At 32.7% G+C, this 14,686-nt stretch overlaps 1 protein-coding gene across 1 annotated transcript in view; it reads left to right on the top strand.

The window, feature by feature from the left end:
* The window catches only part of LOC150104065 (uncharacterized), a 387,411-nt gene that overhangs the window by 70,176 nt on the left and 302,549 nt on the right, over nucleotides 1–14,686 (top strand). The window contains 2 exon segments of the mRNA XM_090396391.1: nucleotides 7,787–8,029; nucleotides 11,644–13,138. Of these exon segments, the coding sequence (XP_090252517.1) occupies nucleotides 7,787–8,029; nucleotides 11,644–13,138 (1,738 nt within the window).

A 14,686-nucleotide genomic window follows, 5' to 3' on the forward strand; every position in this document is an offset into this window, starting at 1 on the left:
CTCATAATGTAGAACAGAAATACAGCTCCTAGGAGCTAAGTTCACATTATAGGTAAATATCAAGAATAGTGATCGGAGCTTGTTCCACCTTAGACATGAGTTGCCTCAGCTTGCACTACCTTAAGGGTCGGTTGCTGAGTATCCAGGTATTTGCTTACGCTTGGAATCACCGAACTTTATATAGTTTCTACTATATTCGGCATGAAACTCTTTGAGTTTCTTATTCGGCTAAGAAACGATATGGGATGTAATATCCTTTAACTTAAACATGAAGTAATATTTATTTGTTAATAAATGCATGCATTTATAAGCATTCCATTTAGGCTTTTATTTTTGTAGACAGAAGACGTCTTAAGCTTGCGCGGCAATAATTGAGCTTTGAGTTGTGTATCGAAGGCCGATGCTTGCTCGTCAAATCAAAGCTACCTCGGCTTGCTCCATTTTGTTTATATAAGTAAATATAAACAAAATGGTTAGAATATCTATACGGATATAAAATAAATGGAAAAAGAAGATTAGACGACCAAGAAAGCGATGGTATGAGACCGGAACAGGTCATTTGGCCTAAAGTCCATGATAGGAAGAAGAAGAAATATTTTAAAATATTTTTTCATGAAATGAAATTCGATACTTTATTCTTTAGTTGTTTCAGATATATACGACACTAAAAAAATTGAAAATTATAAATTTATATATAAATTGAAAATTATGTAAAGTAGTATTAATGTAAATCAATGTGTATAGTTATATTTTCTACATTAAAATTATTATATTAAATCACGGAAATTTAATATTGCATATTTTCTGGAATATTGTATTAAAACCTGATCTCAAAATTTGTTTTTCCATATTTCTTTTTTTTTTTTTTTCACTTTTGAAATTGAAAAGATAGAATTTAGTCATTTATCTCAGTATCAGGAACTTATAAACGTTGCGTACGAGATAAGTTTTGAACTCCTGTCTCTAACGCGAGAATTTTTATATATATTATATACTGTATATATTTTTCCTCTGACATAATCGGAACTAATATACAAGTTTTTACGGTCCCAGCAAGCGAACGGCTAAATTAATAGGCCAAAAACTTTTAGTCGAAACACAGAAGTAGAAGACTTTTTTATATTTTTTTATAATTCCATCCACAATGGGCTTTGTTTATAATACATTAGTACCGCAGGTCGGTTATTATGGGTTACATGAGCTACTCTAAACATCAAACATGGTATTTTTCGTGCTGCCACTTCATCCATCCAATCAGGTTGGTAGCAGGGGAAAAAACGGGCCTCTGCAAATATAGTTGAAGACGGCATACGATTCCGGGGTTATTAATTAATTCAATAGAAAACGTTTTATTTATGTTTAGAAATATTGTACTTGTAATTACTAAAGGAAGAGCTATAAGGCTTCATTTCGGCGCCATTGCTTATCCACTTTGCTTATGTAAAATTACATAAGCAAAGTGGATATTAGATCCAACACTATTTGAAAGCCGAATGTTTGCGGAAACTACGAACGTTTCCTAAATTGACCTGAGAGCTTACGAAATACAATCCTCAGCATCCGCGAGTTGCCTTACGAAAATTACATTTTCGTAAGGACAACTCTGTGATGATGATCTACTTGTAGTGATACTCAAGTTTTATAAACTGTTATTTTTCCTTGTTGCGTATATTCTTTTCAATATACGCAGCTTCTCAAGGAACTTCTTTCATATTTTATTCATTAAAAATGTTGACTCTTCCTGTAAGCTATGAGTATTCAACTCAAACATGATACGCAATAATTATGCATTTCATTTGACTCTATATTATTCGACTCAAAGCAATCAATAGCTGCGTTTCTTTACCTTGGTATAAACAATGTTTCATCTAAAATTTATTATTTATTTAACTTTCATCGTTCCAACTTTGTGTCTTCTTTTCAGTTATGCATGTAAATTTTCGAAATCCTTAGACAGAAAGCTCGCCAGTCTTGTGAATTCGTTGAATAATAAATAAGGTTTTCTAAAATTCAACGCATTGCTTATTAACGAATTCCTACATATTGTATCTAATTCACAATACAATACACGGTATCATTAGTCATAATACTGTTTAAATGGCAGTATTATGACTAATAATAATTTTGTTTTAGTTGTTTAAATAAACAACTAAAACAAAAGTATAATTTAACTCAATATCATGTTTGAAAAAAAAAATAGTTGATTTAACTGCAGATAACTTTTGTGCTGAAATCAATTTTCATCTTGAGATAAATGTTGAATATATTATAAATAAATATGTTCGTACACAGTCAACTTTGCGATGATTATTATTACATGTTTAGTTCTTTATGTTAATATGAATATCATAATATAGTGTATGGAATTTGCTATACCTATTAGGTGAGAAATTTTGAGAGAGAGAGAGAGAAAGAGAGAGGAGAGATTAAACTAATCAAGAACACACTTTTAGATTAATTCTTTGTGCTCATTATGACATAGATATGTCTACATATCCATGTCATAATGAGCACAAAGTTTAGATGGTCATAATGACCATCTAAACTACTATTGTCGAATGCAGCATTTGTGATTCATCGTCCTGTAGTGTTTCATAATGATCTGTCCGATTACAAATCTTTCTATTTGGAAGAAACATTTTAGGAATAGTAAAAACATTTATCAGGTACAAGTGGTAAGTTTTATTGTATTTTTTAAGTGTTGCAAGTTATTATAGACACCTCTAGTTATATGTCAAATATTTAGCCTACATTCAAATTCCACATTCACAGTTGCTATTCAAATTCATTCTTTTCATATTATTTGTGTTCTTTGTTGTACTTTCTCTTACATCCGCAAGAAAAGGTACAGTGTGTGGCTGGAAAGCAAATTGCAGTTTATTACCAGAAAAATAACTGTCCACTCAAAATGTAATACGTTTGCTTGTTTCTTTCCTATCTTCAAAGCTTCCAACAATAATAAAGTATTATATCTACAGAAAAAAAAACGTTTGCTTAGAAAAATCGTTAGGAAAACGCTCAGTAAAAGTTTTATCCAAAATTTACATGCACTTACAGGCATACGAGTGAAATATATTATGGTTAATCAAGATGGAACTTCGTTTTTATTCAATCCTTTATCTGATTAAAATGTCACTTACGTTTAACTAATAAAAAAGCATAGCTTGACACTTTTATGGTGATCATAGAAAGAATCGTGAAAGAAATTAGAAAATGATCTAATAATAACAACAGTATGATAGGCTCATCAATCTTTCGAAGGGCACCTTATGCGATGTTGACTACGAAGAAATACATCAAAAGGTCGCTACGCTGTTTTGACAAATTAGCTGGACAGTCAGTTTCTTTGATTTTCATGAATCCCGATATTAAGCAGAGTTTTCAATTTGTATAATTAGTTTAAATAAAAATGCAAATTGAGTAAGTCAATTGATGACTTCTCCCCTTACACAAATTTTTTTGTAAGGGGAGAAGTCATCAGTTGGCTACCCAATGATACCCAATGTTTTTCAATTATGGAAAAACATTGGGTATCTTGGCTCACAGTTTTTGATCCCTTGGTCTAACTGTTCATTATATTGAGATTATATCACGATGATTGTTTCCAGTCGGGGTTTCTTTTATTTATTTTTTCATGTTAATTTTTGAATAAAATAAAAAAAAAGACATCTTGTACTGTATTGATTAAATACCAGATTTATTTAATAAGCGTTTGGTATTATATTATATTATGTACAATCAGATACGCGTAGACTTTTGTGGCTTCTTTAGAATGGCGGATAAAGAAACAATTGCAAATTAAAAACCAAAATTCAAATAGACTGTTAGATTAGTAATAGTCAAAACGAATAATCGGCGATGCATTCGTCATCTGCTTTTAGGATTGTTTGGAGATGATAATCGGAAAAGTTGAATGGAAGTATGTTGAGAGATTTCTGATTAGTGACTTCTAGATATAATTTCAGATAAAGCCCTGATTTCTGTTGAAGGAACCATGATGGTAGTGAATTTTTTAATTTTACGTAAGTTTTCCCAATCCTGAAATGTTTCTAGGTAAATGAATGATGCAAAAGCCCAGAATTTTTCCCCCTTTTTTGTAAATAATGTCTAGAAGCTATTTTTGAGACTTCTCAACATAATTGATTTCAGCCTTTCCAACAGTGATCTCCAAACAATCCTAAAATACTATGAATAATCAACCAGGTTTGATTAGTAGATCTTTTATTCATTAACTGAATGTTACTCCGACATGTTTCACCGTCTTTATGGATGACAGCGAAACTTATCGGGGTAATGTTAATTCAGTTAATGCAGAAACGATTTATGAGTCAACAATTCATAATTGATTTAAACTACTCGCAGTAATTATTTAAAAAATCCTAAAAGACATGGCTCATGCTAAGATGCCTCAATTTGATTGTTACTATTCTAACGAGTGGTGATTTTTAATTTGCAAATTTTCTTTACCTACCACCCTGTAAAATTATCAATGCTAGTGAGCGAAACAAGCCGGTGTGTATCTGATTTTAAATAATACTAAACGACTCTCAAACCAAGTATTTAATCAGTAAAATTACAAAGTTTCATTGCAAAGATCGTGCCATTAAACGCCATTTAATTTTTTGTAATTTTTTTAAAATTCATAGGTCAATATCCTGTGAATTTATGTTCACAAAATAAAATAGCGAGAACGAAATAGCTACTGTAGATAACTTTTAATGAGAATAAGTTAGGTTTAGATATTTAGATATGTCATCTGCAGTTTGAGAAATAAAACGAGAAAAAGGATCGATTCTTCAAGAAACCTTACACTTAAAAACTGTTTCTTAAAATAAAAAACCGAATTAATTTACAATAATAAAATGCATGAAATTGTATACAAAAATTACAATAAACTGTGAGTTGGAGAACGCCCTCTTTTCACTGAATTTATTCGGTTGTTTTAATAATATCTTCAACAAATCGGCAAGCCCTCTGAAAATAAATGATAATTATTCTCCAAACAACATGAGTTTGAAAAAAAAAATAGTATCGTAAAAATGCTAAAATTTATTTAATCCTCATATATTGAGAGTTTTCTAAAAGTAATGTATTCTTAAGAAATGAAAAATTGTTAATGATGATTTAATTATTATTGAAACTTTAATTACATCTAGTGGTAGTTGTACTATTAGCAATTAGCTAGCCTTACAAGATTTTAAGCAATGGAGTTAATCGTTATTTGGAAGAGCCTTACAGCACCAATTCCACCATCATACCAAGGGACAAATGGAACAGAGGAAATATCCTTCGAGGTATTCAACTAATATTGATAAAACTATTTGCAGCTGAACCCCTCCCCCCCTTTGATAAGAACATTTGGCAGTGGCGATTATCAAAACACTTAACTTCGGTTCAACTCCGCTCCGTAGCGTAAATTGCACCGGTTGGAACAAACTGATCATTGCTTGGGATGTAATAAGTCATCCTTGATGATGGTAATGTCATCGTCTTTATATCATTCTTAACATTACGTTGTAGTGTCATCAATCAACCTTTTATAAAGTTGACAGCTTGATGTAAGCATTGGCAAAACTTTATCTCCATTTAGTGGGTGCTAATGGCATTTAATGTTAAGCAATGAAATTGAGTACGATTAGCGACCAACTTGTCTGGTAAATGTAAGAAAAAAAGTGTTTAGTATTAGCTGTAAAATATTACACACGTATACTCTCTCTCTCTCTCTCTCACGCACGCTCTGGGACACATCATCGTTGTACTGTGATATATATATTTTATATAATATTTTATAAATTTTATAGGAAATAATTTTATATTGTTTCTATCGTCAAAAAACTACCATATTCATACTTTTTGGGAATGTTTTTAAAAAGGATTTTGAATATATATATATATATATATATATATATATATATATATATATATTCAAATTCCTTTTTAAAAACATTCCCAAAAAGTATGAATATTGTAAGTTTTTTGACAATAGAAACAATATAAAATTATTTCCTAATATTATTTCATTTCAGCACTGTCAATAGCAACCGCGTACTTTTGTTGAAAAGTATTGAATTCAAATACTTTTCAATTCAAATACTGTCCAGGATATGAAGAACTATATGAAGACTTTTCAGCTGAAGGTCACTTAGTCGATCTCGCACGAGAAGACAATGCTTTTCCCCTGCAAAATAGGTAAAAAACTTGCTAGAGAAATGCACATATATTGATAGAACATAGCAGGCTATGGAAATAGAAATGATTACTTTATCACTGCTCAGATTAGATTTGCAAGAAGCCAACTTACTTGGATCTTAAGCATCGAGTCCGATACGTAAATGAAGATGGAGTGTGATTTCAACTTCCCCTCTGCTTAAACCACTAGGAATTTTCGAAATATATAATTAGTTATTTCTAATCATCCTTAAGAGAAAAGGACTGAGAACTTAACTATTTATTCTCCCATATGTCATCCGTTTTAATTTTAAATTTCCATACGCAATAATAAATAATGCACCTATATACACTGCATAATTTAATTTTGCTACAGATAGTCATTTATTAACGGCTATCTGTATGAAAATTGTATAGATAGTCTCTACTAGTAATGCAGCATGTTCGGTTTACTTTTATTCATGTTTTCTCGTTTAACTGTTTGCATTCCCGTGATATAAATTATGCTGTGCCCTAATTATTTTGAGTTTGATGTTCACGACAAGATGTTTTTCAGAGCGCTATTGCCTTTCGTATAGATATGGTTGCAATGACGGGTCTAGTCTGTCTGTTCAATGGTAACTTTCAAAAACCAATCGCCTACCAAAGAGAATATTTATTTCTTATATAGAAGTTTGTTATGATAATACCATTGAAGAAAAGTAAAATTATAATCGAACATTAGTACCTCAGGTGGGCTAAGGATAAGATAATCCAGGTCCTTCTCTCTCTCTCTCTAGACCGAACATGAAACTTTTCGAAAGTCGCTTCAACCTCCAATAAGTGGTGTGGTGGGTTCACATCGGGTTATTAAAATCTTCTTTATCTGAAGACATTCGCAAACATTCACGTCACAGCGAAATTCAAATCCGCAGGAGACAGGAGTCGCTATCCCCCCTCCCAACCTAGTTGGCCGCAAATACATTGTAATGTTATCGGGATTCATGGAGAAGAAAACATTTGTGGTTTTTCTGATTTGAATAACTAGGTGTTCTTGCAACACGTTGATTACATTACCATTTGATGAGTTGTATCTGTATATAATATATTTGGACTTTATTTAGTTGAATCTGAAGATGAAAACCATAAATTATCGATACAAACTGGATGTGGCTTCTCTATTCAAACAAAAATCACGCAATTTCTTCATATAACAGTTGAATGTCTCAAAAGGCATTTAAACTGTCTACGTCCTTCTCATTCCTCAGGTGCAGTATTCAGAAATAAGACGTCTGTTGTGAACTCATTCTACGAATCATTTGAAGAAATTAATGCTAATATCAGGCATTTTCTTGAAACATTCATTTCGACTACTATTCTAAAGAATGGTTTAGGAATGTTGAAAACAGACGAGTTATGTTGTGATCGTCTTAATCAAGATGCAGAGAATATTATTTACCACTCTTTCCTAATTCTTTAAGATAATAATGAATTGTTTCAGTTTATTTTAACACTTACTGTACAATTCTTCTCTGATAATGAATGCAATTTCCATATTTCTAATAACTCATTTAAGACAGTCGTAGTAACTAATAATTATGCATTTCCGTGTTCGTAACTGTTTCGACATTTCCAGCAGATGTTCACAAACGAAATAATCCGAAAGGTAATTGCTCCAGCAGACCGAAGCAAGGCGAGACGACTCCCAGTCCGTCTGATGAAGCGAAACCCGATGTCACAACAAATGATGATTTATCGCCTTCGCCACTTGCCAAAACATTATTGCCTTGCTTACCTACTTCAAACACCGGGAGCACACGTTTAAGACCACCTTCTAAAAGTACACCAAAAAAAGTTACAGATGACTTAAAAGAAATTAAAGGTAAGCATTAATGACTTTTCTTTCTTTCAATAAATGTTAAGCTATTAACTGGATTTAAAAAAAAAAAAAAAAAAAAACTGTTGATTTTTAGTTCCCAACGTAGTTCTCAGCCACGTTTATATAGCTGAAGAAAATTAGCATGCGGAGTTAATTCTCTGAATGTAATAATAATAATAATAATAATAAATGAGATAAAGAAAACCCAAAAAAGCGGTTAGTGGCTTTATCTTTAAATACGATATGTTTCAGTGATTGCCTTCATTTTGTTATTGTTTATAATTGCAGCGTATAATAATAGACTGAATGCAGTTTGAATTGTTAGAAGAATATTCATCCCGGATATACAGCAATTACGTGAAATGAATGCACACAAAAATTGAAGCTATGATGAAATGAATATACAAACGAAAGAATGAATAAGAAATTGAACCAAGTATCTGGCGGATTATGAACACCTTATGAGATCACTGTAGTGTTTCCTTTAATGACCTTTTCCTGTATTCAACCTACACCAACATTCCGAATAAATAGAGAGTACTTCACTCCAGACATCTCAACCTTCTACCTCACCCTCACCCTGTAACTGACCCCTAAAGGACGTGCTATTCATGACGCCATATATCTTCTCCTCCTATAACCAGCAACCACTTCGGTTGCTACTCAACAAACCACCCCATGATTACGCTGACGCGGAAAGGGTTGGGCTTCTTGGGTGCACGTGCTTTGCTAATGTGTCTGTGTTTCGACCTTATGCCACGTAATGCCTTTCACCTACAATAAACCAGTGTAAAAATAGAAAGAAAAGAAAAAAAATGCAAGCTTTAAAAACTCCCTTTATAACAAAAATATTGAACTATTTTTCTGAAAATAGAATTTATTTTAAACAAGGGACAGTTTCATAATTTACAGTATTTTATGGTAATTCTTCCAAAGAAGAAAGGTTGTTGGACTCATAGCGCTATGAACAGATCCAGGGTTGTCAACAAAGAATGAACTTTTGTTAAGTAGATTGAACATTTCATGACATGTATTTATGAAGAAAGGTTGTTCCAAAGAATGAAAATAAAGAGGAATGAAGAGATAGAGATAAGAAAAATTTGTTTGTGGAGTTTGATATTCAACTGTAAATTGATGGTGGATGGGTTCTGATATATCGCAGTCGGTCACCGTCTATTCAAACAGCAGGTTTTGAAGACATGGGAAAAATTATGGACGCTGTTTCAAATGAAGAGTATTTATGAATTTATTTGATAAAAGAATACCGGAAGTACAAGTACAAAATAAACCTATCATCTGTGTGATATGAAGAATATATCACAGAGAGAGAAAGATTGTTATTGCTGCTACTCTGTTATTATTTTTTTTTTTCAAGCAGAATCACGAATTTTTTAGATTCGGAGAACATTATTACATATTGCCGAAAATATCAGAAACATTCTCTCCATCTTTTCAGAATTTTCAAACGAAATAAATTTTATGACTGCCTGCTGGAAGAGTTTTTGACGGCCTTATGATCATCCGACTTTTCTCATAGCTCAGAAATTAATGTTTTAGTTTAAATAAAAGAAAAGTTTTAAAGAAACGGTAGGAGCTTCCTTTAATAAAATATTCGATTTTTTAGTATATAGAATGTACGGTTATTCAATTTGTACGACACTTCATGAAATCTTCGGACTTCCAAACAAATGTCATCAGATACAAGTGTATGCGCTGATGAACTGTAGCCGTTTCGTAAAAGTTCGCGCGAACTGGTTGTTAAAATCGAGCTTGCGTTCGATATTCGTCGTGGCGAGAGGAATCTTTATATGGGATTTTTCAATTGAAGATGAGTTAGTCGATGTCATACGAAGGTAGCAAGTTTTTTCGGCCATGAGAACATACGCAGTTTACGGACAAAAAATACCGTTGTTGTTGTTGATGGTAGGCGGTAGATGGCGTTGATGGTAGTAGTGCCACTACGGGTAGTTGGATAATTAAGTAGTAGGAGAGGCAGCGAGATGTGTGGAGAGAAATAGAGTACCCTCCCGCAATGAGTCTTTGGAGGTGTAACGTAATAATAATAATAATAATAATAATAATAATAATAAATGTTAAAATGATCTTAATCATATAAAACGTGTGAAAAATATGTGATATACAAAATAAACTTCAAATGTCGTAATTATCGAAGACAAAAATCTTGTATGTTCCCACTGTGCAAATTTATCACATTTAGGAATTCTCGGAATAAATTCTTAACAAATGCGTGAAGATTTTATTTGTTCAGAATGACAAAAGTGTACCGTTAAAGCAAGTGAAATTGAGAAAAGATGCAGAAAATATGTACTGTGGCACATCCCTTAAATCAGAAATTATATAGGGAATCGGGTTAGAGTTGTTAAGATTTTGGCAGCTCGTCTCTGTGTATACATCTTTGAATTCACCATATGATACCGAAAGTCCTAAGTTTTAATACATTTTATCTACCAGTTTAAAATAAGTCATTCTATGTAACATAACCGACTTATTTTCATAATACTTTATTATCGATGTGATACTGAAAAAGGTCTGTTTAGTGATAACTACCTCTTCTCTCTCTCTCTCTCTCTCTCTCTCTCTCTCTCTCTCTCTCTCTCTCTCTCTCTCTCTCTTCTTGCATATCATTTAACATCAAGACGCTGCTTAAACATAGCACGTATTTGTTTTCTAACTACTTGAACATTTATGGCTCACTAAAGTGTGAGATGAATGACATTCATCAGCAATAACACTATAAATGTTTTAGAAGTTCTGTACAATACTTTAGCATATTATTTCGTGTTCAGTTGCATATTTGAAATAAAGTTACAAAGATTTTTGCATTTAAAAACCAAAACGGTGTAAAAATTGTTTGAAATTTAATCAATTAAAGTTGAATTAATGGATGAAAGAGAGAAGTCCCACAACTGTCAGAAAATCAATGAATAAAATAAAATAAATAAATTTTTCATTATAAATAAAATAATGAAAAATAAAGAAAAGAAAAAAGAAAGGATATACAATATTTTTAGGTCGTTTTTCTATTCATCTGTACGTATGTAATACTCCCGTTCTGGCTATGAATTAAAGCTCAGTGAAATCTGTCCTGCCATATCGAAATGTTTCATAAATGTGGACGAACGAAAAAAAAAAAAGTGTTTTCTTTCTAATAGTTTTGAAAGAACTCTGTATATGGCTATTACTAATTACCATTAATTTACAATTTTTTTAATTTGAATATTTTAATGTAATAGAAAAAATTAAAAAATATAAACATAAATGGATGGAACACGTTCAAAGAATGAAAATAGAAAGATTACCAAAACAAGCCTTAAAGTACAAGCCATTAGGAAAAAGAAAACCAGGACATCCTCTTAAAAGATTCAACGATGACTTCTAAGGCCGGAACAGGCCACGCTAGGTCTAAATCCTTGATATGCACGATGATGATGATGATATTTTAAAAATAAAAAATCGTCATTATCTCAGTGTGTGTGGTCATCTGATCACCATTAATCTTGTCTATGCAATACTATGAACACATTTAATATTATAATACAAAATAAATATTTTCAAATAAAAAAAAATTCAATAAATTTTTTTTAAATTTGATTTAGGTGACGTTGGAGAAGAAAAATTATCCGAAAGTCGGCTCCAGTATCGAGGGGAAGCAGAAACAGGATTTATTCAAAAAGGTGATAAACACTACACCAAGCCCAGGGAAGAAGCAATGGCTCAAAGTCTGCAAAGAGAATCAAAGCAGGTTGTAACTGTGAACAGCAAACATTCACACAGCTCTTCTGATCTGTCAAAGATATCCAGACCGGCCACTAGAAAACAGTTCGCATCCCGTACGCATGGAAAACAGGACTATAGTCAATCTACGGATAGAAGTGGTAATCGAAATACTGGAGATATTCCTCTTAATAAAGCTAGAGGTGCAATGAACATGTCACCAACTAATTCCACCAACAGTCCTACTTCGAGTGTTGTAATGCCTGTAGGCGGAGATACGTCGAAAGAACCTTCAAAGATTCCAAAAGATACAAAAAAAGCGGTTAACAACACACTCAAAAAGAAGAAAAACAACACAGAAGGAACTCCCAACGCAGAAAACAATTCCCAAGATACCGGAACATATGTAAACATTTCCATATGCTATAACAATTGTCCTGCATCCTCAGAAGCAAAATTACTATCGGAAATTAAAAACAATGCAAGTTCTTCCATTATTGTCCATCCTAATTCCCAGCAGGTCTCGCTAGCATCGGGGAAAAAAAGTGATGCGGTTACTCAAAAAGCTTTGTTGGCAGCAAAGAAAACAGATGATACAAATTCCCATCAGATGTCGCTAACGTCAGAAAAAACAGAAGTGCACAATGAAAAAAAAATTAAAGAAGAAAAACAGAGACCAGATGACGAGCAAAAGAAAGAATTACCTTCTCATCCTACGGCAAGAGATAACGTCACATCAAAAACACACTTGACTCACTCCGATCATTCTAAAAACGAATTACGAACCGATACTCAGGAAGTGGTTTCAAATAAAGAACTGTCACAGAACGACAACGCCGGTAACAAAAATGAAAGAAAGGACTTTTTTGTAGATAAAAATGCGGACAGCAAAGAATTATTAAGTCAGAAAAAATTAGAAGACATTGACGATATTGTAGATCACATCAAACCCATGCAGCCATTACCGCGGACTTCTTATGGTTATGGCCGCAGAATACACCCTCTTGTTCCGGGCCATATTTTTCATCCCAAACGTCCTGCTGGTTTACACTTACAAAAACCCCAAGATGATGTCAAATACGAAAATTTAAAGACAGTAATGTCAGTCAATAAGGAATCGTCCGTGGACATGGTAGCAAATAGGAAACGTGAAGTTGATATCCAAGACGTTAAGGAAAGCGATGCATCAAAAGAGAAAGCTATAGACCTGCTCTCTGGCTATGTAAGTGACAGGGAGGAATTGAAGGCGTGTATTTCAGAGGTGGATGACATTGCTCGAGGGTATATGAGTGAAGGTGGAGCTGTAATGTGTACAAGAAAAGCAAATGACCAGAAAAATGTCACGTACAAAGAACGGACGAGGAATAACGATAACAGGTTAGTGGAAGATTTTTTTTTGTTGTTGTTGTTTGTTTTTTCTTTTTCCTTTCTTTTGTGTCTAAAGTTAGGTGCGCATGTGCCAATATGCTAATACTTGTCATAAAAAATCATTTTCATCTGCAAAAGAACAGTTTATTCCTGTTCTTTTCTACAATTTGTTAGACCTTATACCACAGTAATGGGGGTGGGGGGGGGGGGAATGAATACTTTCGGAAAACAAATTAAATGTCTCACAGTTTGCCGCTAGATGACACCACTAATCATCTATCACCATCACTATTGCAGACTCAATTTTACACTCGCCACTCCTATAGAATAAATAAATTTATTCAATAACTAGATCCAATAAATAGTTTATTATTATTAATATTAGATTTATGTGTTAATTAAATTGCACTTAATATCACTGGATAATATATTTAAAATTGTAAAATTTTGTATCTAAAAATAGTTTTGATATTATATTGGACGTGTTACTGAAATGAAAGAAAAATGCAGACATAATTAAATCAGGAAAAAAAAAATACAATTACAAGTTGTAGACCACAATTATGCCAATAGATCCATTGCTGCATATATCAAAAATGCTACGTATGCCAGGCATTAAAAATAAATAAATAAATAAATACAGACAAATCGGCCCTTCAGAACACACGCAATTTACAGACAAAAAAATACTAGTTGTGGTAGTGGTGGTAGGCGGTAGATGGCGTTGATGGAGATGATTCGTAGTATAGTTCGCCCACCGATTAGAGGTCCCTCGACACTTCTGCGCATCTCAGAAAAAGGAGAACCCATTCCGATGATAGGGTAATCAGTCCGTATTGTGGGATGAGTTGTTTATTATTACCGGTCGGAAAATTAACTTCTCTTTTATGATTATTGTAGTTAACTATGTTGCTTGTATAACAGTTGGAAAATTTTACCTATAAAGCACGTAATTTCGCGTGTTGGCGACCAATTCGGACGTTATTCATTTCTTTCTCCCCTTCAGCATGAATCGACTATTCTTGGAAAGACGCGAAGCAGGGACCTACAAGCGGTGGGCGAACTATAGAGGTTCGGTGTAGTGGTTGAGACAGTTGTAGGTGTCCTCCCGCGATGAGTCTTCGGACTCCTTGGAAGTGTCACGAATAATAATAATAATAATAATTATAAATAAATAAATAAATAAATAAATATATACAGTATATATAAATAAATAATTTTTTTTCTTCTTCAAAGTGGCGCTGTCATTGAAAAACAAGTCTTAATTAGCAAAATAAATAAATAATAAAGGAACAGGTGAAATATATTTCATCTCAACAGATGCAAAAGTAATAAGCATTGTTTTCAGCCTATTCACTTACTTTAAGCCACGAATACCTCTCTTGTGGCCAAGACTACATTATTTATCCTGCAATTTGCATCGTGCTTGCTTATCTAAAATATGTTATTTATTCTTGTCCCTGACATAAATATCGAATTTATATTGGGATAATCGGTTATAGTTATTTAATTTAATTAATAGAAAACAATTTTTGTATTCTGATTTCTAGGGCGTTA

The sequence above is a fragment of the Typopeltis vanoorti genome, chromosome 8 (genome assembly GCF_054136105.1).
Source record: "Typopeltis vanoorti isolate ZY-2024b chromosome 8, IOZ_Tvanoo_1.0, whole genome shotgun sequence".
NCBI classification, from domain to species: Eukaryota; Metazoa; Arthropoda; class Arachnida; order Uropygi; family Thelyphonidae; genus Typopeltis; species Typopeltis vanoorti.